This window comes from Drosophila miranda, chromosome XL, assembly GCF_003369915.1.
Source record: "Drosophila miranda strain MSH22 chromosome XL, D.miranda_PacBio2.1, whole genome shotgun sequence".
NCBI lineage: Eukaryota > Metazoa > Arthropoda > Insecta > Diptera > Drosophilidae > Drosophila > Drosophila miranda.
The window spans coordinates 11,825,920-11,849,670 of NC_046673.1; the positions used below are offsets into that span (position 1 = coordinate 11,825,920).

The 23,751-nt window shown below is 46.8% G+C and overlaps 1 protein-coding gene and 1 long non-coding RNA gene across 2 annotated transcripts; one reads left to right on the plus strand and one right to left on the minus strand.

The window, feature by feature from the left end:
- Window positions 1-19,840: 19,840 nt before the first annotated feature.
- On the minus strand, window positions 19,841-20,315 carry LOC108152176 (small nuclear ribonucleoprotein-associated protein B). Its single transcript, XM_017281305.2, has 2 exons — window positions 20,205-20,315; window positions 19,841-20,131 (listed from the first exon to the last, which is right to left on the minus strand). The coding sequence occupies exons 1-2, from the start codon at window positions 20,265-20,267 to the stop codon at window positions 19,991-19,993; spliced, it is 204 nt and encodes a 67-aa protein (XP_017136794.1). The 5' UTR covers window positions 20,268-20,315; the 3' UTR covers window positions 19,841-19,990.
- Window positions 20,316-21,884: 1,569 nt separating this feature from the next.
- Window positions 21,885-22,692, plus strand: LOC108152161. Its single transcript, XR_001774792.2, has 3 exons — window positions 21,885-21,994; window positions 22,056-22,394; window positions 22,461-22,692. It is a non-coding gene; the product is annotated as an uncharacterized LOC108152161 (long non-coding RNA).
- The last annotated feature ends 1,059 nt before the right edge of the window (window positions 22,693-23,751 follow it).

Here is a 23,751-nt window from a genome sequence, read left to right on the forward strand (position 1 = left end):
CGCCTGGATAGATAGCCCCAGGATGGATGTATGGATGAATGGTTTTCTTTCCCTTCCATCAGGAGATGGGGTTGGATTTCAGATTGGGTTTGGGCTTGGGTTTGGATGAACGGCACCACAATGCATGCAAATTGTAACAAGTATAATGCCAAACTCTCAAAAGACCACCGCAAACAAGACGGCGTCGACGAGGACGAGAATGAAAACGAGAATGTGGGTGAGGATGAGGACGGAGGACGGAGGACGACAACAAAGTAGCACGCGCCATCCCCCAAAAGTACGAGGAGGCAGGCGACGCACACGCTTTAGTGCCACTTGACAAATTGGTCAAGTGATTTTGCAGAAAAAATGGACCATGAGGGCGACGGGGAGGCTTCAACAGCTGGATACTGGATAGGCGTATAGGCCATGCGGTCTACCAGGAGGAGGGCAGCAGGTCAAGCGCTGAAAAAACCAACCTCGGGCCATAGGCAATCCCAGGTTTGGCAGAGAGTTTGTTAAAAAGGAGAGCAGAATCAAACAGATTCGATGCTTTGTTGAACGATGTGCAACACGTTTTTGCTGTTTGTGGATCAGTGGAGAAGTGTTCTTTGAAAGAACACTCTTTCACTCTTCTGAAAAGCAATGCTTACCAGACTAATAATAAGGGGATATACAATATATTGATTCCTTAGTGATATGCTGCAAGTTCTGCAAAAGTGCAATCTCAATAAAAGTTCAGATGATTATTAAATCTCAATTAATGAAGACTTACACGCGCATTTATGAATCTTTTGTTACCAAAAACACTGGAAACTACGGCATGGATCCCTGTAGATCGATTGGGTTTCAGCCGATGCCCAAGCGTGATACACATTTGGCATGTGCCTCCCCAAAGACGCCGACCAATGATTTTGCCTGGCCCAATTCCATCAGGCAACTCTTTTGGCTGTTTTTTATTGCCGCCTCATCGTCTCCCCCTTTGAGATTCGGATGTGGATGGGGACGCGGATGAGGATGTTAAGCTCATCAAATCGAGCGATTGACAAATTGCTTGTCTACGTGTGTGTTCCTCGGCGGCAATGGCAATGCTATTTCGGGGGTAGGGTTTGTGTGCGGACTGACAACTCAATGCGTGGTCTGGGTCTGTCGCGTGTGAGGGGGTTGAAGTGGAATGGCAGTATTTGCTTTGGTTTTTGCAAAGCGTATTGTTGCCAATTCCTTGGGCAGAATATATGGCTTGTAATTGTCTGTTTGATGGACCAAACAATTTTGATTGAATTCAATTACATCGCCAACCCCTTTTTTCGTTGCTTTTGTTGCTGTTCGCGGCTTGTTCGACTGCTCCTTTTGGCTGTGGATTGTTGGTTTTAGTGATTTGCAATAATTCGGATGCCCGCCTGGGCTTGTTCGCATATATGTGAAATATGCCGTTGTCATGGTCTGTTTATTCAGTGCGGATGTCCTTCGGCCAGATCCAACCCACACGCACTCACTTCCAAGGAAAAGGCAGAGCCCGTATGTGCCGCCGTTTACTTCCTTTGCCGTTTTTTTCTTTCGACCCTTAAGTCGAAAGGGTTTTCGGTTTCAGTTTCTGTTTCGGTTTCGGTTTCGGTTTCAGTGTCGCTTTCCCTTTCGGCTTCTTTGTTTGGTCTCTGCCTCTCCCTCCCTCTGGGTATGTCTTGCTTGCTTTCTTGCTAGCCAAGTAGATTAAGTGATTTCCAAGTCATGTCCTTTTTTTCCTGGGCTTGTGGGCGGGCGCTGGGTGCTGGGGCAGGCACCCTGATGGACTGCTGCCAAGTGAAAGTCACGTCATGTGTTTGTGCTTGTGTGTGGAATCCTCTGTTTATATTACAAGGGTTATTGAGCAAATCACCAGGAGACAGGGACACAAAAGGACGGGGAGCATGGCGGGCAATAAAATCTAGTTTGTTGGCATAATTTGTTTGATTTTTATTAGATAGAAAATATGCGAGAGCACTAACCGGACCTTGGATACAAAGCACTCCCCTCCTGTCCGGCGGCGCTCCCTCCTCCATCCTTCCTCCTCTTACACCATTTCCAGCTCAGTTTTTTTCCATTTTGTTTGTGCCAAGTCATATTAGTGGCTCGAACGCTGTTTGGGCCGACACGTTTTCGTTATTAATTTTTATTACGAGTCCGAATAAATTGCATTACCTCTCAGCACACACACTCACTCACACATTTAGCAAATTGAATTTATTTTTAGGAAAAAACAAAAACCCTTTTTAGTCTTTCAGTCTTTCAGTGACCAAAACCGGAAGAGGCACCCATCCAATCCATCCCTCAGACCACCAGGCACCACAAAAAATTCCCAAAAATTACTGGAATCAGGCAAAGCACTAACAAGGCCATTAATGAAACCTTAGGGCAGTGGCAGGGGCAGTGGCGAGGAGTTTGGGCGGTGGTGGTGGCATCGCCTGTGATGTCTTTCGAACGAAATATTGAGCCAGTCTCAGCGGACCCCTCACGAAGAAGACGCATAAATATCAGAATGCTCATAAATTTCGCCAAGTGCCATTAATTTCTTGACATTCTATATGCATATGTACCCTCAGACAGGAGCATAGTCATTGTTCGCCCGAAACCCCCACACCCCCACACCCATTCCCCATTCTTCAGTCGAAAACAATGATTTACTTGGGAGCAAAGTTTCGCCCGGGCATACATTTTTAATATCAAACAATTTGTAATAAATAAATGGCAATGGCATAAATGTCAGTTCCGACGAGATGCCAACAAGAGGGAGATACATTCAGCTCTCTTCTGCTTTCTTCATCCACTTTTCCGGGGTACAGTACAGTTGTGCAAAGGAGAAAAACCTTTCGTATTTAAAGTCTCAAAGATTATTTGCTACCTTTGTATGTATTGATCCAAAAAATATACATTGTAGCAATTGGATAACTATTGCAATCGGAATGTGGAGAAATACCTTCCATAAAAGGGATATTCCTAAGATCTAACCGTAGGGTTGTACTTTTAAATTTCGAATTAGCACTCCTTCTTCTAGCCATCATGTTTCATGTTATTGGCTCAGGCTCACATTTTGCTTCTCCCCCCATTTTCTGAGTTTAGTTGCGTTCAGTGAGAAGCGCATAGAAAGGCGTTGCGCTGTAAGATTTAGCCATATTGTTATTTTAATTTCGAAAATTGCAACAATCACAATGCAACGGCTCTAACAATAACATATACACACACACAGGCACTCATACAGACACACACATATGCATATGCATAACAGCTACTGCATATGTATGGGGCACTAAGATAGCGAGCGGGAGAGTGCGAGGAGAAGGTTGTTACAAAGGGTGAGCCAGAGCGCTGAATGTATATTTGTCTACATGACAAGTAGGCAATATTTGCATACTCAATTGCATTGTAAATTTTTCTATGCAGCAGCACCCACACACACACACACACATAACAGCTACACGCACACGCTCATACGGCGCGGCGCAGGAGAGAAAAAAGTCGCGCCTAAGTGTATGCAATGCAAAAAGAATCAGAAACAGAGAAACAGCAACACGAGACAACGAGAATTGTGAGCAGAAAAAATGCTGAACAAAGCAATCAGAGCAGGTGTATTTGTATCTGTGTATCTCTGCATCTGTGCATTTTTATCTATGTGTGCGTAAATGTGTGTGTGTGTGTGTGTTGAGCTGTTGATGATGACTCTGACGACAAAGATCCTGACGACAACGACAACGACGACGACGACGACGTATGTACAGTTTTCATTTGAATGACAAAAAGTCAGGTGGGCCACCCACTCGAGCTCCGCTTTCCTGCTACGAGTGTGTGTGTGTGGGTGTGTGGGCGTGTGGGCGTGGCTATGTATATAAATACACAATATGCGGTGCACTGGTGCACTTTCCTACCTCCCTCCATCCCGTCCACTGCCACTGCCCCACCAAACACTTAACATATTCTAATTATTCATGCTTATTTTATATTGTGTATGGGCGCTGCTTTGTCATGGGTTTGCTTGCTGCTGGCGGCTCAGGCGAAGGGGAGAGCGAGTGGTGGGGCTGTCTTATTAAAAATTACAAATAGTCAACGCTTAATTATGTCTCTGCGTGTGTGTATGTCTGAGCAGCAGTGTGTGTGTGTGTGTGTAGCCTACTTTCGGGTGCTACCAATAAATAGTGGCCGCCTAAGACACAAAGAAGGCAGGCAGACAGACAGACGGACAGACAGTCGCAAGGAAGCCAAGGATCCAAGGAGGCCAAAAGGATGCCAGAGACTGCGCTTCACTTGCAGTCACAATAAACAGCCCCACACATAGATACGCACATACACTGGATACTGCAACAACAGTGAGTGAAGCATTTTGCACCAATTTTTGTGACGATGTCAGAACAGAGCACAAACAAACAGCGAGGAAGGCATAGGCAGTGCCACCTAGTGGCCACCCCAGCACACACACACACACACTTACGCAATAGCACGCTCATACAGTTATACAAAGACACACACCAATACACAGATGCAGAGAGAGAGAGAAAAACAGAGAGGCAAACTAATGTTGATGACAATGTTATGGGCGTCATGACAGCCATAAGCGCACTCGACAGCCCCGGACTGGGCGTGACACCTGCACAGCAGCGCTGATGATGCAAGACGAATCCCCCAAACACCACCATCCCTAGGTCCTAACACCTCCAGCAGCAGCCTCCAACATCCCCCCTCTATTCGTTCAGAGGGCGCGCGAGGGCAGGCGACAAAATTATTATTCTACAAAAAAATAATACGGAAAGTCTAACGAATTCAAACGGAAAAAAGGCCACAAGATGTGGATGAAAATAGGGTGGCAACAAAAAGACTGTTAACAATTGGGAAACTCAATGGGATAGAAATTAGAAAGAGTCTAAGATCTTTGTCGTTTAACCACAAAGATCGGAGGAAAGTCCTCCCCTCCGGTAAGTGTCTGTCACTTCCAGATGAGGAGTCCACCTGGCGATGCCCTCAAAAATATGCAACGCCAAATGCAGGCTCCAGAACACGAAAACACACATACAGCCAAAGGTTGGTAGATGGGGGGGGCCTGTGCCCAGCCATGGCTATGTGATAGCAAGCATTGAAGTAGCGTTAGCTCCATCTCCATCTCGGTCTCAACTTCAGCATCAGTCTCTGCTCGTTGACGTATGTTTGCTGATGGGTGGTGCTGTGGTGGTCCCTTGCATTTCTCTCTCTCTCTCTCTCTCTCTCTCTATTTATATGTGTGTGTGTGCAAGAGATTTGCAAACTAAAGCCTCATCACAATGTCCTCAAAATTCAAATAGCAACAACAGCAACAACTGTAGTTGGTCCCCGCCGAGCAGAGGTGCCTCCCAATCCTCACAGTGGACCCTTAGGCCCACACAAGCTCAATCCGAGGCGCACGCTGAGGCGCAGGCTGTGGCACAGGCTGGGGCATAGGCTGGGGCACAGTCATTGGGTGAGGCTGAGGCACGGGACTCGGCAATTGTCACACGACGCTACTTTTGCAAATTATTTTTTTTTCACTCTTGTGTGTGCGTATGTGACGTCTGTGCCTGTGTCTGTATGTGTATCTGTGTCTGCTGTTTATGAATTGCAAATAACCCAACCCCCAGCCCCCTTTGGCCCTGCTTTGGCCCTAGCCCCAGATATTTCTTAACAAGCGGCACCTGTGAGCGCCGGCCGGCCCCTAAAAAACCCCCACCTTCCTTCGAAGCAACCCCTCAAACCTTGTGTGTGTTGCACGAACCTCCCCATATGGCTCCTCCCCTGCGTGTGTGTGTGTGTGTGTAAGTGGAATATGTTTTATTTAGCATTTTTAAGTGTTTGCTGGTTCTGTCCCCAGTAAGCGTCTCCACCATAGACATTCTGATTGTTTGGACCCACATCGTCCCAGTCTTCCTGCTTCGGCCCACACCCTTTTTGCTCCTTTCTCCTTTGGTCCTTGCGCTGAAGCTGATGCTTGAAGCAAAATAATAATTATTGTTATAGAAAGGACAAAGTATAATTTCAGATATGTGTAGTAGCGCCCAAGCGGGCAGGAGGAGCAGGCAGGAGGTCGGAGGAACAAGAGATCGCCAAGTGGGTCTTACTGCCAACACGAGAGGGAGTGAGATGGGGGTCTAGAGGAGACCCGAGCGCGTTGCACTCTTGTGCCCAAGACAAACAGAAATAGAAATTAATGAGTTGATACTCGTGGAAGGTGCAGCAACACGGTGGCAGAAACAACAAATGAGATGACATTTCGAGGAAGCTGACGATAGCAGGAGGGAGAATCCAAGAAACGAATCCTCACCCACTAAACTCTTTATTGGGTCCCAGTCCCAGTCCATGTCCATACCCAACCCCTCGACTAATTAAATCCTGTGGCAGAACTCTGAGCTCCTTGGGCCCTGCCTTGACAAATGGACCAGCTGTCAGAAGTGACGTTTGGCTGTCAAAATATCAGCCACGTCAGCGGGTCCAATCACCCGGGGGAGGGGAACGAGAAGTGGTGCCCCGAACTGTGCCAAATGAGAGGCTGCCATAGAGCTGCTACCTTTAAGAAGAGACAATGCTTAGATTAAAATATTCCCGATGTTTGGGATGCATGTGTGAGGTTGTGCGGTACCGCCGGGCTGCCAGGGTTCCGCCAGGGTTGCCAGGCTCAAGTGTCAAGCTGTCAAAGTCGCCATTTTTCACACACAAATACACAGTGGCACACACACACGGCCAGTGGAGCGGGAACCTGTGGTGGGGATAGGGGTGGGGGTGGGGGTGGGTGTCTGGGTTGTGGCAATGGTACTGCAGCCTGTTGTCAAATATTGAAAAATGCTTCCGCTTGCCTGGGTGGGCTTACGGCATGCCACATGTGTGTCTGCCCCTGCCCCTCACTCTCTCTCTCTCTCTCTCTGGCAGCCGTATCTTTGTGCCACACTTAAGCCTTCATGGGCCTTCATATCATCATTTTGGCCAAATCATAAAAATGATGACAACGTCGCTGGATGAGTTTTAGTTATCAAATAGTAGCCCATCCGCATCCGTCCGTCAACCCTTGGTCGCCATCTCTTGGCTAATAAGCGTATACCTGCCTCCATCTCCACCCCAAAATAGAACCCAACCCATCGACATCCCAGGGCATCCCATTCGCATTCGCATCCCATTCCACTCCACCCCTCCATGCCTTGCACAGCTGCAGCTACTTTAAATTCCATGTGTGACATTTGATCATTTGTCATTGGACTTGAGCTTGAGACAGAGACTCGGAATCAGAGTCAGAGAAATGAAAGACAGAGGCCGTTTCTCTCTGTTTGTTTTGGGTGGGATTTGGTGGTGGCTGGATTTCGGGTTTCGCTCATTACTAATGATGATGATGACCAATGCCCAAAAAAGGTCTTTGTGGAAGGTCCTGCCACCCAGCTGATATGTCACTTAATGGCCTGCCTCCTCTACCCCATCTGTGGCTGTTCTGCCACTGCCACTGATACGGGCCACGGGTCGATTCTACGAGTACGAAGACCAAGGTCTGAAGGCTCTGAAAGAGGTCCACAGTGAGGGGTATTTAATGCTCTTAGCCCGAATGAATCCTACTTTGATAGGGGGTATTCCTTTTGGGGATAGCCCTGTTTTGTGTTGATATAATATTTTGAATAACATTCGAAGTTAAAACTAATATTGACTTCGTATATATAGATCTGAACCTACATTTGTATGCTCGTTTCGAAATGATTTCGCTTGAGATGCTTTTTCCTCTATGTATTAGATGCAAGTCTAAAGGAGCCAAAATGAGAATATTCCACGACCAGATATCTCAGTGATTAAGGTGCATCCTTTAATGCCTCCTCCTCCGCCTTTCCTGCGGAACCAGAAATTGGGAAGGGAAGAGGAATTCTTCTAGCTGCGGTCCAGTCTCCTTTAGACGTTGATTAAAAGATCAATTTTCTATGGGATCCCTTAAATTTAATATGATCCAAACTTGGGCTCAATCAACTGCTTCTTTACGAGATTCTTTCGCCTTTATTTCGTGCTGATAAAACCTAAAGTTTACTCTCCTTTGAATTAAGTTTCAATTAGCTGTGGGCTTGGGGTTTGCAGAGAGAGATCCCATCTAGGTTTTCGCCCCTGACTTCCACCATTTGCACTCGTAGAACCCGCGGGGGCTGTACTTCCTCGCTCCGTGAGCGCAACGCTTAAAACCATTTACAGTTGTAAATTAAATTTCCAACTCAAACAAATCAGCCAAAATACCTTTCAATATCTTCGCCCAGGGCTCTTTTCTGTCCCGTTGTTGTCGTCGAAGGTAAGCACTCCACGGGCTGCACCCGCACTCCACCGCCACCTGATTCCAACTTCTCAGCGAAATGCCCCGCGGGTACTGGGGAAACGTATAATATATGTATATACATATATTCGTATATGTATACATATATATCCATTGAGTCGACGACTGGGGTAACATTTTTTAAGCTTGGTAATAAATTTTTAATAAGCTTGCTTGTTGTTTTGCCTCGCCGCCGTGCCAAAGATATTTTTTAATAAATCGTTTTCGAGTACATTGGGAAATGCTAAGACGCCTGCCACTCCCCCAAGCCAATCCATGCGGGCATATGAAATATACATACGACAGATAGACAGACTGAATGAATAAGCGAATGAATGAATGAATGAATGGGAGGAAGCAGCGAGTGAATGGACGGATGGCTGGATGGATGGATGGATGTCGGTAATGGTAACCCCCGGTGACTCTGCCGTGTGTCTAAGGGTGTCTTCCGATTGTCGTCAACGTTGTCGCTGTCGTTGTCGTTGTTGCTGTAGCTGTCTTTTCCCCTGATCTCAGCCAAACCAAAACCAATCCAACCCCAGACCCCAGACCCCAGACCCAAGCCCGTCTCATTTTCATTGACTTGCGTTTTGTCTTTGCCCCGCGTTGCGCACATTAACAGAGCGAACAGCATTTTTACATCAATGATATTGAAATGATATGAAATACCTGACGGATGGACGGACGGGGTCGGGGCGCATTTTTCAATTTTAAATATTGACAAACGACCACTGGAGTGGGGGCCTCGGTCTCCTGCCCGGCGGCTGGCTTTGGGTAATTTGACAAGTTGTCGAAGCTTTAGCAATGTCACGACCAGGGTGCAAGTCAACAAGGAGTATTCCTCTGGTCGGGGTTTGATGTGCTGCTGACTGATGCTTGGGAGCGTGGAAAGGAGGTTGATGCCTTACTTAGGTAACGCCGAACGCCGAATGCCGAACGCCGCAAATTTTTAGGACTGTTTCAAGCCGAACAGTCAGAAACAGAGTCCAAGCCGTGGTCCGAACCAAAGACGGAGGCCACAGCCAGAGCCAGAGCCAGAGGCATCATGTTGCTGGGCGTCAGAACGCGGCTATTTGATGCACTTTGATAGGAGTCATGTCACCCAGATGTTTGGATTGGATGGATGAGAGCTGGAGCTCCTCCCTTTTCACAAATACGAATGTCAACATTCCAATTACGCGAACATTTTCCGCACACCAATAATATGCCCTGACAGCTGGACAGGCGGCGGAGATGGCCTCCGGAAAGGGACGGTAGAGATGGGTGGGATATAGAAATGGGGGCCCAGAAGGAGGACTCTGCGACAACAATGGGACAACAACTGGGAAAGGTGAGCGCCTGGGCACCAAGCCCCAACAATGCCAGGCTCCATGGACGATCCACGGACCCAAAACAGAAGATGCCAACGCAAATGGGAACGAGAATGGAGGATGGAGGATTCGGATTCAGATGAGAACGAGAACGAGAACGACGATGACGTTGATAATGGCGTAAAATGGTTGAAGGCAGACACGGACGGACACACAGAGAACAACAACAACGGAAAAATACAAGTCGAAAGTAGTAGAAATGTATGTGGAATGTGGGGCTAGGCGAAGGAGACGGAGAAGGAGAAGGAGAAGGCGACTCCCTTCTACATGAGAGCGGAATAAAAAACGACAGACCAGGTAGAGCAGCCAGAACAGAACAGCAGTCCGGGAACGAACAAACAAATTGGATGCGAATGCAAATAAACGAAAATTATAAATAACAGCAGCAGCAGCAGCATCAGCATCCAGCTAGAGAAACGAGCAATGGAAGCTACAAGAATGGGGATTGGACTGTGGACTATACTGGAGGATGAGCTGGAGCTGGAGGATGGCCAGAAGAATGGTATAGAATGAGGGAATAGCTATGTCAGCCTCCACTCGGCAGCCGAAAGATGATGAGCCGCAATAACAGGCAGAGGGGCGATGCGCAGGAGCAGGGCCCCGGCAGATGATGGCTCTGTTCAGGGCCGGACCCTGAAAGTCCGCATAGAAATGTGGCTGAAGAAGGCAGTGGAAATGATAGTAAAAATAAAAAAAAGAAGTCAAGTGCAATGTGTAGACAGAGCCGAGCAGCCGGGGAGCTGATGGCCTGCAATGAATAGAAATTGCCAAAGCAAATGGCCCCAAACACAATGCAATGTGGCACGACTTCAACAGCTCCCAGGGAGAGTCCACAGTAAATATTGTGCGCCCTTCTTTTCTGATTCGGAGAGTACCATAAGAGAATCATCAATCGAACTCATTGAACCACTTCTGCACCAATCTCCATTGAAAGAATCACTTGAGATGCTCTCAAAGAACTGGGGAGCTCATCGATTCCATCGAAACACTCTGGCACCAATTCCCATTCAAAGGCCATCCAACGAGCACCCTTTGCGAAGCCCCCAAACTCCCACTAGGCACTCCCCTTGGGAGGGCTCCTGCAAGGGCGTGAAGCATTCAACCTGCTCGTGGATCAGGCAGGGTTGAGAGATCAGGATTATACCCTTAGTACATTGTGTTAGCTGTTGGCTCTTTTTTGGCTGGGATTGGGATTGGCCCAAGTTCTCTTTGGAGTTTGGATCTAGGTGTGGGTCTGGGTCTGGGTCTGTGGATTCTGTGGGCCAACGCTTGGTTGCCTAGAGACAAAGCCCAAATGCAAATGCAAATGAAATGGGAACTGAACTCCAAGGCGAGGATGGTGTGCGAATTGATTAAAATTCGATTGTTTCTTTTATTTCCTTCGGACTGTCAGGGGTTGGTTCTGCCTCTGCTGCTGGCTCTGAGAAGGTTGTGGCTGCTGTCAAAGGGTTGCTCCGATGCCGTTTCCGTTTCCCAGTTCTGGCTCCGGCTCTGGCTCTTGTTCTTGTTGTTGCTATTTATTGGCCGTGCCTGCCTCGGCATTTATTACACGGCGCTGCGAGTTTTAATTATGCCGCGCTGCCTCCTGCCTGGGCCCCGGAGCGTTGCCTAATCAGCGGCGGCACATCAGGCAGCCCCCTCACCTAATCATCTTCCACCCCTTTCTCGACGATAGAGTGTGTGTTCTCTATGTGTGTGTGTGTGTGTGTGTGTATGTGGGGGTTTTTTTCCACCTTTTCTGTTGTCGTCTCGTTGTTGTCCTTGTCGTCGTTGCCTTTCGATTTTTAATTTTTTAATTCGTTATCCTTGCGCCTGCCTCCACCTCTGCTTTCTGTTCTGCTTGTACCCTCCTCTTGGACAGGGTATGATGACACTACCAGAGGTTTGCCATGCTGAAAATAAGGCATTGACGAGCCTATACCGTAGCAGCAAAGCAAGTCCTTGGGTATACAAATATCTGCCTGTAACTATGTACAGATATATTTAAGCAGGAACCGTTTAGATCGTACGGATACATATGTACATTCGATATTTGGGATTGGGGACTAGTTTGCGATTGATTATTTACGGGGGGGGGGGGGGGGGGAAATCTAAAGGGTATCTAAAGCTTCGAGGCCACCAACAAAGTCTTACCCTCTCGCTTGGTTTTTTTTCTGCCCTTGCCTGCTTAATGGCAGAGCGCGTGTGTCGTCCTTGTGGGCGCATCCTGTAGCCGAGGCGGTATCCAGGCGAGCGGCAGGCGGCGGCAGTGGCAGGCAAAGCAAGGGTTAGGCATTAAACGCTAAATCAGATAATGTTAGACAATTGAGCAGCGACGTCGCCCGCCCGAGCTGACATTAAAACAAAAGTCGCGCCGTGGCTTCGGCTCCGGCTGCGGATGAGGACTCGACTTGGTCGCATGCAAATCAACCTGGGAAAGGAGTCGGAGTGGGAGTTGGGGACTGGGCTGGAAAAAAAGGGTTAACTTTTCATAAAATACTGCATATATTGACTCAAGTCATGTACACCACAGCGAGCCGGGACAACAGGACAACGGGGCTACAAGGACTCGACAAACTTCGATTACAAAAATTCGCATTATCCGATTAAGCGGCGGGAAAGGACACGGACACGGACATGGACACGACAGAAGAGGACGGAGAGCACCGAGAGAACAGAGTGCAGAACGAGGAAGAAAAGAACTGAAAAGAAAATTTTAATTTTAAATTATTACCATTGCCCTGTCGTTGGGAGGGGGTCGGGACGCGGGGGTTGGGGTCTGGGTTATGTTGGCTTTTGGGTTGGAAGGCGTTGCCCCTTACGCCCATCCCATTTGACCCTGGGCCTCGTCGCGACCGCACCGCTTTTTCCGGAAAGTATGCGGCATAAAAATAAAAAAGAAAAGGGATTGAAAAACCTCAAGCCACCTGACCAAAATAATGAGAAAAACGCGTCGAGTAAATAAAAACGCGTGAGACACAAACGGAAGCGGACGGCGACGTCGGCGGTAACGGTGACCCTTTTTTCCGCCTCTTTGTCTATTTTCTTGTTGTTGTTTGCCAGTCGGCATCGGAACCCCTGAACACTGCTGATCCCTTGGAAATTAACGCGAGTAACTGTGTGGAAAATATGCCATGTCCGTGTCCGTGCCCGCTTCGTTTTCCGCGGGTTGCATGATTGTCTTAACTAGCCCTCCATTGATGGAAGCGTTCGATTAGATTAGCCGACTGGAGTGGAGATCCCCGGAAAAGTGGGGAAAGGGATTTAGATGTATCAAAATGTTACCTCCCAGACGAGAGAAATGTAGAGAACGGCGAAAGAACTTTTCAACGATGGAAGTGGTGACCCCGACTTGTGGAGAGAAGTGAATGGTGAGCACTAAGCGTTACCTGTGACGACTTGCCTCTGATATCTGATGCTCTGCCTGTTTAATTCTCAGCTTGGATCTGAATAGCCATTCAGTTCTGATAAAATTTCCAGTTAAGAGACTCGAAAATTCCTCAATCTGTAATCTTATATTCTTGTAATGCTGCGATTGCTCTCTGAGGAATGCCTACCCTTTCCAGCACCAGCTTACAGCTAACCCCTTTCGACTTTTCGGACTTTTAATAGAGTTTTCGAACTTTGAGCTAAGCCAACGAATGAGTTTACTTTGGTCTCAGCCATCCTTTTGATTGACTTACGCTTGGCTTTCTTCCTTAACATTAACATCTACATATTCCATCTACGAGTGAGGTATCTCCTTCTTTCTGTTCGGATTTTCATGCTCCGGCTTATTTCCTTCTACATGTCCTTTTCCTGGGTTATCTTTTTTCTTTTCTGGTTCCATTCTACTTTACTGCCTACAGATTCATCTCCATCTTTCACTTTTGCTGCTGCTTCGTCTTCCTTTATTCTTCACCAGATACATACATATGTATTCTTCTATTGGTTCAGATTCTCCTACTCCTTCGTGTTCCTTTCTTATTCCCTTCTCAACTACTGCTGGATTCTTCTTCGTTTTTGGGTTGGGTCGGTGTTCACTTTTGGTTTTGTGCATTTTTAATTATTGGCTTTTTTCTGAGACGCTTTAATTGTATTTGCTTAGCATTTTGGCCAAAGTGCACACACACACATACACAGTGGAAAGGCGGGCACTGACTACGCCCCTGCCACTGGCTCTGTTCGCATTTAAATTGCATGGAATTTGCAAACTGAAATTAAAATAGTTAATGATTTTTTGGTCAGGCGACTTAAGTGGCGACTCAATTGGTCACCAGGAGGAGGGGTGCGGAGTGGAGTGGAGCAGGAGCAGGAGTCCTGTCCCAGGACCCTTGCCTGAGTAATTGAAAAAGCATCGTCAGTGCGGTGGTGATGGTGTAGACGGAGGCGATGGCGGAGGCCATCTAGGGGGTTCGCCAAAAGACAAATAGAGAGCGAACAAGTGTAGTGCAAACTTTTGCGGCGACAACCCTGGTCCAGAGGCAACTCTGCCCTACCACCACACTCCCCCAGAGTTTCCCACACCCACACCCAAACCCCCACCCCCGCCCCCTTGGCATTGCATGTAAATGTTGTAAAAGTTTTTACGATTTGCCAAACTATAAAAAGGGAAGGGCGGTGGCGCGTGAGTCGGTGGGGCGGACTCTCGGTCTGTTGGTCCACTTGGATATACTTGCAATATAATAAACTAAGTAATTACATATGTGTGCGTGTGTGGGCAGGGCGTGGGGCGTGGGCAGTGGCTGGGGGAAGAACTATTTGAATTCGCCCATAAAACGGGGACGAGTGCAAAAAGTGCGCCCAAATTACCTTGACATGTGAGCTGGTGGTGCCCCCGCACCTCGGGCCCGGTCCCCCCGATGACGTTCCCCAGTTGCCCTTCACTTTTTATGACAATTTCACTTTCAACGGAGCCCCACCATCAACAGAAGCGGGGGAGGTCCTTGCGTGTGTGACCATTTCATAGGCATTTGTCATTAGGACCCCAGCCCACACCCCGCAGCAATGCCGGTGGGTCGTCAAGGCGGTGCCGTTTACAGCCCAGCGCTGAATGACACTAAAACGTAGCCACAGTGGTATCCATAAACTTCCATAATCGTAAATATAGATTTGTGGTAGACACGTAGACCACCCACTCCCCCCAGATACACTTATGCTCTCGTAGTCCGCTGCGTTCTACATTGAAACTAAATGAAATTTTCCATTCGGAAGCGATCGAGATTTAATAGTAAGAGAATACAGTAGAAAGACGTAAGAAAACAGAGACAACAGAGGAACTGATTTCTGGAAATGATTTTGTTCCCAAATGCCTGTTGCACTTTGCCATTAAATGAAGGACAGATACAGATACAGACAGAAAGCGATAGAGAGGCAAAAAAGGACACAAAGGACTAAAGACTTTGTCTCTGGCATATTTTTCGTCTAATGACACTTTGAACAGCTGTTGGATTTCCCTGGAAAATGCGACTTGCTCTCTGCCACTCAGCGCAAGATGTAGAGAGATATGGAGACGGAGAGTTAAAGCACGAGTTGGGAGAAGGAGAAAGTGAAAATGGGGGCAGGATTAGAATCCTCCTTCCCTTCCCTTCCACTCGCCCCGCCCGTCCGCCTCCTCCTCCTCCTCCTCCTCGCACATATTTGAAGACATAAATAAATGTCAAAAAATGCAGATTACTTATTAACCCCTGTGGCGTGCCACAAAAACTCTGCTCCTGCTCCTGAGTCTGCCTGTGCCTGTGCCTTAGCCGCGATATTATTCATTAATACAAAACTCTGGGAAGAACACCACCACCCCTCCAATCCACCCATTTAAACATCCACCCACCCCCCTGACTGGTGGCGATGGCCCCCACGCGGCGCTTTTGCCACCTTTGGAACGAACGAACGAACAAACGGCCCAATGGATGGAGAAAATTATTAGCTCTTTGGTAATATTTTCTTGCATAAATTTTTGAATAATTTTGTTTTTTTTCGCGCTCGCGCTCTCTCTCTCTCTTTCTCTCTCTTGCTCCCTCATTCTCTTTCACTCTGCTATGGTTGTATCTGTGTGGCATCTTTGGGTAACGCTTTATTTTCAATTTAACCCTCATTTTTGTACGTATAGCTGCCTCCCATTGCCACCCACTCTGCCGTCCTCACACCACCCACTATCATTGTGGATTTCACCTTTTTTGTGTGTGTGGGTCCGCTCGGTTCTCTGTTCCGCACTGTCTTTCGCGTGTGGCATAAAAATTGAATCCTAATCCATGAATATAGATGATTATTATATGCCCCGCAGTTGGCCCCGCTCTTCACGAACCAACCAAACAGCGGGATGGCAGCCATTAGAATACTGCTGCTGCTGCTGCTTTTCCTTTAGGTCTGGTCTGGTCTCGTTTGGTTTGGTCTGTTGGATATCTCTCCTTCTCGCTATGGTGTTTGGAAAATTTCCCTTTGTTTTGCATTTTGCATCAATCCACAGAACCACTCCGTCGAACCACTGGTCCTCCACTTCACCTCCACCTCCGCCTCCGCCCCATTTTCCCGTGCAACTACCGAGCCCCAAAATGAGAACGCCGCCAAAGTTGTCGTAAAATTTTGTTATGACTTTTTTCTTATTGCCGAACGCATTCGAAATGTTGCTCTAGGGGGTGGGATGGGGATGGGTGGGGGTTTCTTAAGATACTTCCTGCTGGTATTTAAAGTTGTAAAAATTGATGGGACCTTGGCCTCCGGATGTTGTCTACAATATTTCAGTTGGACTTTCCTTTTTTTCGGTCAGAAGTTTTCATTCTTCAGCTTCTTTGGGGACGGGCTCTGATCCGAGGGGGGTCTAGGGTGAGAAAAAAAAAAACATGGGCATATTCCGAGATTTCAGCTATGGCTCCTAAAAGTATGCTGCAAACATTGATTGTAGGGAGATATTTCCTCTCTTTCAGAGAGCCCTACATTTTCCAAATCAAGTATTTTCTTGTGCCACAAAAATATATAAAAAGCACATGATATGTTCAATTTAAGCATGGAGCAGATATATAGAATATTTATTAGCCTCATAGAAATATAATTTGATTTTCCATTTATAAGAACCCAAAACTGGGACACAACCCCTTGTGTTTTGGTACAACATTTCCTCTGTGTTCTAGTGTGTTAATTCTACCACGCAAGATGCCTAGAAGATGGTAGGTATTGGAACCGAACTCCAAGTTCCGTATCGACGACAAATGAAGGAAGGTTGAGGGTGGTGGTACCACAGGAAAAATGATTCAATTGCACCCACTGTACTCCTTCCAGCATATAGTATTCCATTCCGAATTTACCCACTGATCCGTTCACTGCAAGCATAAATAAATAAATTATTAGAAAATTAACAATTTTTGCAATTAAAACTACAAAACTAATTTACAAATGCATTGCATTTCGGTCGCATCGGGGTGTGGGGTGTGGGGTGCGTGGTGCTGCACGGAGGCTGAGGTGAGCTTAACGAGCAAATAATAATGACCGCGGCATTTGTAATAACAATAATGAAAAGCCATTTGGCCATTTGGTCATTTAGCCATTTTGGCAGGGACTACCGGACCATTGGCTGGGACTGGGACTGGGACTGGGACTGACACTGGCCTGGATGGTTGGTTCGCTGGTTCGCTGTTTCACTGTTTTGCTGCGAACCAAACAACAACATGGCTATAACAATTAATTAACAAATAAAATGTCAATTAATTTTACAAACACAGCGGCAGCGTATGCCGCCCGCCCGTACACCAATGCGAAAAAATAAATGTGTATAAATACAAAACCATATATATAACAATAAAATTTACAACGAATGCGAATCGCACACAAACACACACAGTCCCATACAGAAAATAAACCATCCGCCCCAGAGAGCCAGGTTCCGCAAGCAGCGCGAATTTTCTCATTTATTTATGATTTCAATTTCAATATTAAAGGTGTGTGTGCGTGGGTCGTCGTGTGGTCCGCGGATTGGGGCTGAAATTTAAATAAGTTGGCTGGCGGTGAAAGCATTTTTTGGTATTTTAAATATTTAATTGAATGATAAATAAATGCAAGCCTTTGACCCCCTCCATGCAGCGACAACGACAAAGCGAGATCCGCAATTGATGCGCACAATCAGCAGAAAGATATACACTCGCGGAAGAGTTCAGGGGAGAAATCCATTGCGGGGAGAGGAGCAGAAGTGAAGTGAATCTAGAGAAGACAGGCCAGAGCTGTGAAAAAATAAATGGAATGCAGGTAGAGGTGGAAAATACCTATGAACCAATGGCTGCGGCGCAGGCATATACATATTTATGCACCACTCTATCGATGGCTCTGAACGGGTACATCCAGTTATGGACCGAAATGACATTGCTGTTTCTCATCGAGTAAATATTGTAGTCAGTCATTAATCATTATCTTCAGGATATTACAATGCATATATACAACTATATCAGAAACTGACTGAAAGATAAACGTATAGCTCCGTTCGTTTCGATTCTGACATCTGAGATTGAATAGTCCTGCACGCTTAAGTGGGCACTTGAGTGCCACTTGAGCTTTGCAGGGTATGCTGCTGTCGCCTCCATAGGTGCACAGGCCACACAGGCTTACACTCGAACACGGACCATTCGCCATTCGCCGCCATTTTGTTTGGCCGCAGACGCAAAATGCAATTTAATTATTACATTTGGACTTTTTGTCCTCTGCTCTGCCACGTCCGTCCTGTCCCACTTCGGTTTGGTGTGGTTTTTGGTGCCTGGTGGCTAGTGGCTGGTAGCGACTCTTCTCCACATATTTATTTACTTATTTATTTAAACATTTATTTATCGTATTTACTTGCGTTTCATTTGCCATTCATTCCCCAGAGTGAGCAAAGGCACGAATGACGAAGGACGGTGGCGATAGCGATGGCGATGGCGATGGCAAGGGCCTATTTCCGTTTGCAATCATTGGAACGGAACTTTCCATTCGGACGAAATTTACATTTCAACTTCATCTGCATCTTCATTCCTCTGTGTGAGAGCGTATCTGTGTATCTGTTTGCGTCTGTTGCATATTTTCTTTTATTGCTTTTATTATATTCGCCTTTTGAATATTTCCCGACGCCGCCCCACAGCTCCATGGGCACCGCAGAACTAATAAAACTTTATCTTTTTTAATATCTACTAGTGGGTGCTTTAGGTGGCTCCGAGGAGAGGTGGATTCCACTATGATAATTTACAGGAAGAGCTAAACAAATATGTAAGCTAGATGAGCTGTGAGGAGTGTAAGGAGATGAATTTCAAGGGAGTCTTTCGATGAACAATAGTCTCTCATTACGACGGGGAGACGCGGTACCATGATCAGCAATCATTCCGTCATCCGTTCATCTGTCAGTCGGGTTTCTCACATTATTCGTTCGATTCGATTCATATACTGAAAAATATACAAATTTCAAAAATATCAATTGCATTCCAGAAGCTATCAAAGGTCTTGGCATTCTGCCTCGCCAACCTGCTATTTTGTTGGTACCTCTGGCCGATGGTTTTGTCAGACATCCCCGTTTGGACAAACAACGAAATCTACCTCAATTTGCTCGTTTACCTGCACCAGCTAACAGTTTTTTGGTACGGCTTTCTGGTACTCTCCGAATGTGCCTTGGTAAGTCGGCGCCTTTCTGGTGCACTCTGCCATTGGCGGTGGTGGCGATTTTCGACTTAGCATCGTCGCTCTCTTGGATATGTGTATGTATCTTCTGAATTCCTTAAAAAGTTCACTGAAATTCTAATTCATTTGTTTCAACAGCCCTCAGCTTCTTCTGCTCGATTCGCTGGCCGTTTGTTGTTGCATAATTGATCAATTATTTTTAAGCAACGATGGCAATAAATTAATAAGTTTATATAGTTTTTTGAACCGTACAAGGGGGTCGGCTGAATGCACTGGCAGGCGACTCTGGGGCTGTGGTTTCACCTCAAATAAGAATAGAACAGCCCCAGTGGTAGCAAAACCTTTACATAACATCAAGTGCAGTTCACACATTTCTACTGCAGAGTCGCCTTTTGTCCCTCGGACATCCTTCTGACCCAATTAATAGCTTAATTTAATTCCAATCCGCACTTCATCTGCAGTCATCTAACCTCAAAGGAAAGTTCTTTAGCTGAAGGGTGGTATGTGGTCCTATTTTAAGCTCCAACCACAACATATGTACAACACCCTGGATCCAGCCTGGATCCACCCTGGATTCAACCTGGATTCAAAGTGCAAGTGAAGCCTCATCTTTTCTGCAGGATTACACATAAACATATATTCTAGATTGAGCAAAAAAATACAAAATACACAAAAAGGATACACTTAGCAATAGGAAGTTTCGCATGGAACGTGTCGTGCCGGGTTTGGACTGGGACTGGGCGTAAGGTCAGAACGCTCCTCATCCCGATGAAGCGGTTGTCGAGGGCGGGGGTCCACAGCGTCCGCCCGGTCCACCTGGCGGGCGTCCCGATGGCGGGGGTCCAGATGGCGGCGTGCCACTGGGTGGCGGTCCGCAGGGACCACCCTGGGGATAAGCACTCTTAAAGAAAATAAAAATATGAAAAGGAAGAGTTAGCGTTAGGCGAGTGGAGGGGTGGCTTGCGAGCACTCACCACTAACGAACCGCACAGCAGCATCAGCAGCAGGCTGATAAGGTAATGACAGTTGAAATGCATCTTTCTGTTTGATTGTCCGTTCTTGCCGTGGATCCACTGATGGCCTGACTGGCGGCGGACAGAGGCTTTTATAGCGACACCGATCGACCAGCGGAGCGTGTCTAATTGCCATCACCCATCAGCAGCCTCGCTCTGGGCCCAAAATAATGGGACTACTATTTTTAACTTTGGTGTGAAATTGGGGAAGCTGTTGCGTGTGTGGCAATTGTTGAACTGAAACTGTTGAGGCAATTATAACGTGGAAAAACAATCAGCAAATCTGAGTATATTAAATCATTATTGTTATTATCCAATTGCTGAATGATTCCGGCATATGACATTTGGGTCAATTAAAAAAATGTGAAATGACCAGAGCAGCCATCGCTCCCTTCGGGGCATTTCATGAAACGTTTATAGCTACGCTGAAAAGGCCGCTGCCACATGGCGTATGAGTAATAATCCTCAGGAAAATGTAAGAAAATACTGCGGATGCGTAACTTTCGCTCATGCCACACAAATTACCAGCCTTATCAACTGCCGGAAGAATTTTTGAGCAGGCAACGATGTCGAAAACGTAACCGTAAAGGCCCCGTAGCCGTAGCCTGAATTAAAACTGATGATGAAGTTGAAGCTGGAGAAACCTCTGCTGGAATTTCACACCTTACTGCCTTCCATCTGGCGGGGTCCTAAAACAATTAGCGATTGTTTCGCGCAGCCCCACCCCTACCCACATACCGAGACCCATGCCCAGCTCCGACTGAAATTCAATCCCCCAGCGATGACTTCGTGGGCGGTAATTGGTGGTGCTTGTTCCAATGGTTTGTGTCCTCGCTAGCCGCTGCCGTTTTTTCGGCCGCGTCTGGCGGGGAATGCATTTTGGCTCGGATTGCATATTCATGGTGCCTTCATGTTGTTGGTCTGCCATGTTCATGTTCATGTTCCAGCTCTAGCTCCGTCTCCGTCTCTGACTCCGAGTGAGTCTCGTTGTCAGTCCCGGGCTCGGGGTCGGGCTCAGGCTCGGGCTCCGGCTCCGGCTCGACTTGGCTGGGGTTAAGCCCACCTAGACCAGGTTGCTTGTTGGCTTCTTGGTTGGCCATAAAACCAAAATAATAGCCGCATAACATTTTATCTACCGCAGTAATAAATATTCAGTTAATTATAGAGAGCCAGAGCAAGAGCGAGCCAGCGAGAGCAGTCTTATATGCAAATGTTTCTCGTAATAAAACACCGAAAACTTGTACCAAAAGAGAAGCAGAGTTAGGCATCATCTAATACCCCGAGCAGAGAGAAAGATAGATAAGGATATAATAATGTATTCGAATTTATTTCAGAACCACATCGTTCTTCATCTCGGCTATGAATTCCAATGCACCGCTATCATAGTGGCGATAAGAAGGATGAGAAGAATGACGATTATGTAGAATAACAAGCACATGGCTGCGATACTTCAGATGCTTGAGGACAAATAATTCGACTATCAGGAGTACAGAAAGATGGTTCATCAACCGAAAATTTACGCTGCAGATCCAGTAAAATAATTATTAGAGTTTGTTGAATGTGTGTAGATGTGAGAGCTGCCAAAGAATATGTGATACTGACAGTTAGAACTCGGCCTACAAGGAAAACTTTCCTTATTTTGCTGATATTATTGTAGAAAAATACAAAGGAGCCCTTAACATTACTGTTCAGTTCAATAAGTTAGAAAATCAATTTTCAAAGGAAGCAATGAATCCTTCAACCCCAACAGAGTAAGTGCGAGAATCGATTGGCGCCTCACCTTGATACTAATCGACTGTTGTCTATTTTCAGACCTGCTATAGGCCCGCAGTCGCAGTGCACCGAATATTCCACGTGCAGCTCGACGCCACGTGACTATGTCGGCGACTGGGCTAAGAAAAGGGATAGCTGGTTCCATGCCCAAAAACGTAATAGGAATAGACCATCGTACCCCATTTATGGACGAACTGGATTGGTGACCCTCAAAAAGCGCTCCAAGGCCGAGAGGGCGCTTGAGATGCAATTCATTAAATCGGTTAAGAAACATTTAAATTCTACATTCAAAGCTATACTGTCGGAGACTGCACATGCCAGACAATCAACAGACATCCAAAATTAAAAAAACCTTCGTGTAAATTATGAAATAGTAAGGTGAGTCTCGTCGCATTTTGGTAGATAGAAAGCCAGACTTGTTTAATCCACCTGAACCATACGCAGACTATTTCATGCAGCTTGGTGGCAAATACATATTGATTTTGGGGGTGCTGGTCAACTTGGCGGTCATTGCATACCATTCTCATCTTTTTAGTACAGAGACTTTCGAAACACGCTATGAGGAAAAGATGAGCCGTGCGTCGTGAGATCTTTTAGGATGTCAGGAACTTTCAATCTCTTTTATAATTTTCGATTAAATATGGAGCTACCAATAAAAAGAGCCCACATTCCTGTTTAGATCATAGACCCAAATCTTCTCTACGGTATCCATGCGCTTGTAGCGTAACGCGACTCATTGGGGACTTAGCGAAAGACGGCGCAACCCTCTAAATGATCCGCCGCCAAGGCCACCGCCACCGCAGAGGAGGACCCACAACAAAGGGCGTTGTGGGGGCCACTCGTGGGCGACCCTTTTTGGTGGGAGGCATAACCGTTAACATTTGTGTTAGCGGCACTTGCAAATGGCTCCTCCCACTCCGAATCCAGCACTCCACCCACTCCATCATCGCCCCTCAGCTTCTCTTCAGTCCCATTGTGTGGAGCTTTGTTCTGTGGCTGCTGCTGCTGTCGATGTTTTCTGTACTTGGCGGTTATACTCGTAATAATTAAAATGATCAAAATAATTTCAGCTGAAAGCATCGATGAAGGGCTAAAATGCTCAATAAATGGCAGCACCACCACCGAACCACCGAACCCATTCCTTTGTTGACAGAACAGTAACTCAGGGGCTTGTTGCCCCACAAGCTCGCTGCCACTGCCCCTTCCATTGCTCCGCCGTCTACCCCTTGGGGGGCAATTAAAATACACAAAAAAGTGAACCAAGAAAAAGTTGCCAAAAAGTTTTCCCATCGATGACTTGCTGGCAAAAGACAAAAGGGGCAGCCGCTGAATCGTGGCAGTGCGGAAAGGTGGCAGGAGGTTGCCATGTGATATCGATGGTTGACACCAGGGGAAGAGCTAGGGGCTGAGTGGCGGAGGGGGAGGCGGAGGGGAAGGGGAAGTAGCAGTTGGCAATGCGTAAAAGTGTTAACCAAAAGCAGTTAAAATTACAAAAGGCAGAGTGCCATGGCAATGGCAACAGGCCACCAAATGGCACACCCGACTCTGCTCCGCCCCCCACTCTTCTCTCAGCGTGAGTGGGGGTTAACTGTGGCTGTGGGTGTTGGGGGCTGGAGTACGATGTCGTTGGCTCTTTGAAAAATTAACACCTAATATCCGCAAAATCGCATCAAAGTATTGTTCAAGTCTCCCCGCTACCCGGTACCCGGTCCACGGTCCCAGCGTTCGCCTGATT

Excerpts from the sequence above, each read along its gene's own strand:
- LOC108152176 (XM_017281305.2), bottom strand. The coding sequence starts at position 20,267 with ATGCATTTCAACTGTCATTACCTTATCAGCCTGCTGCTGATGCTGCTG. Across the intron at positions 20,132-20,204 it reads TGCTGTGCGGTTCGTTAGTG|AGTGCTTATCCCCAGGGTGG; the intron begins GTGAGTGCTCGC and ends ATTTTCTTTAAG.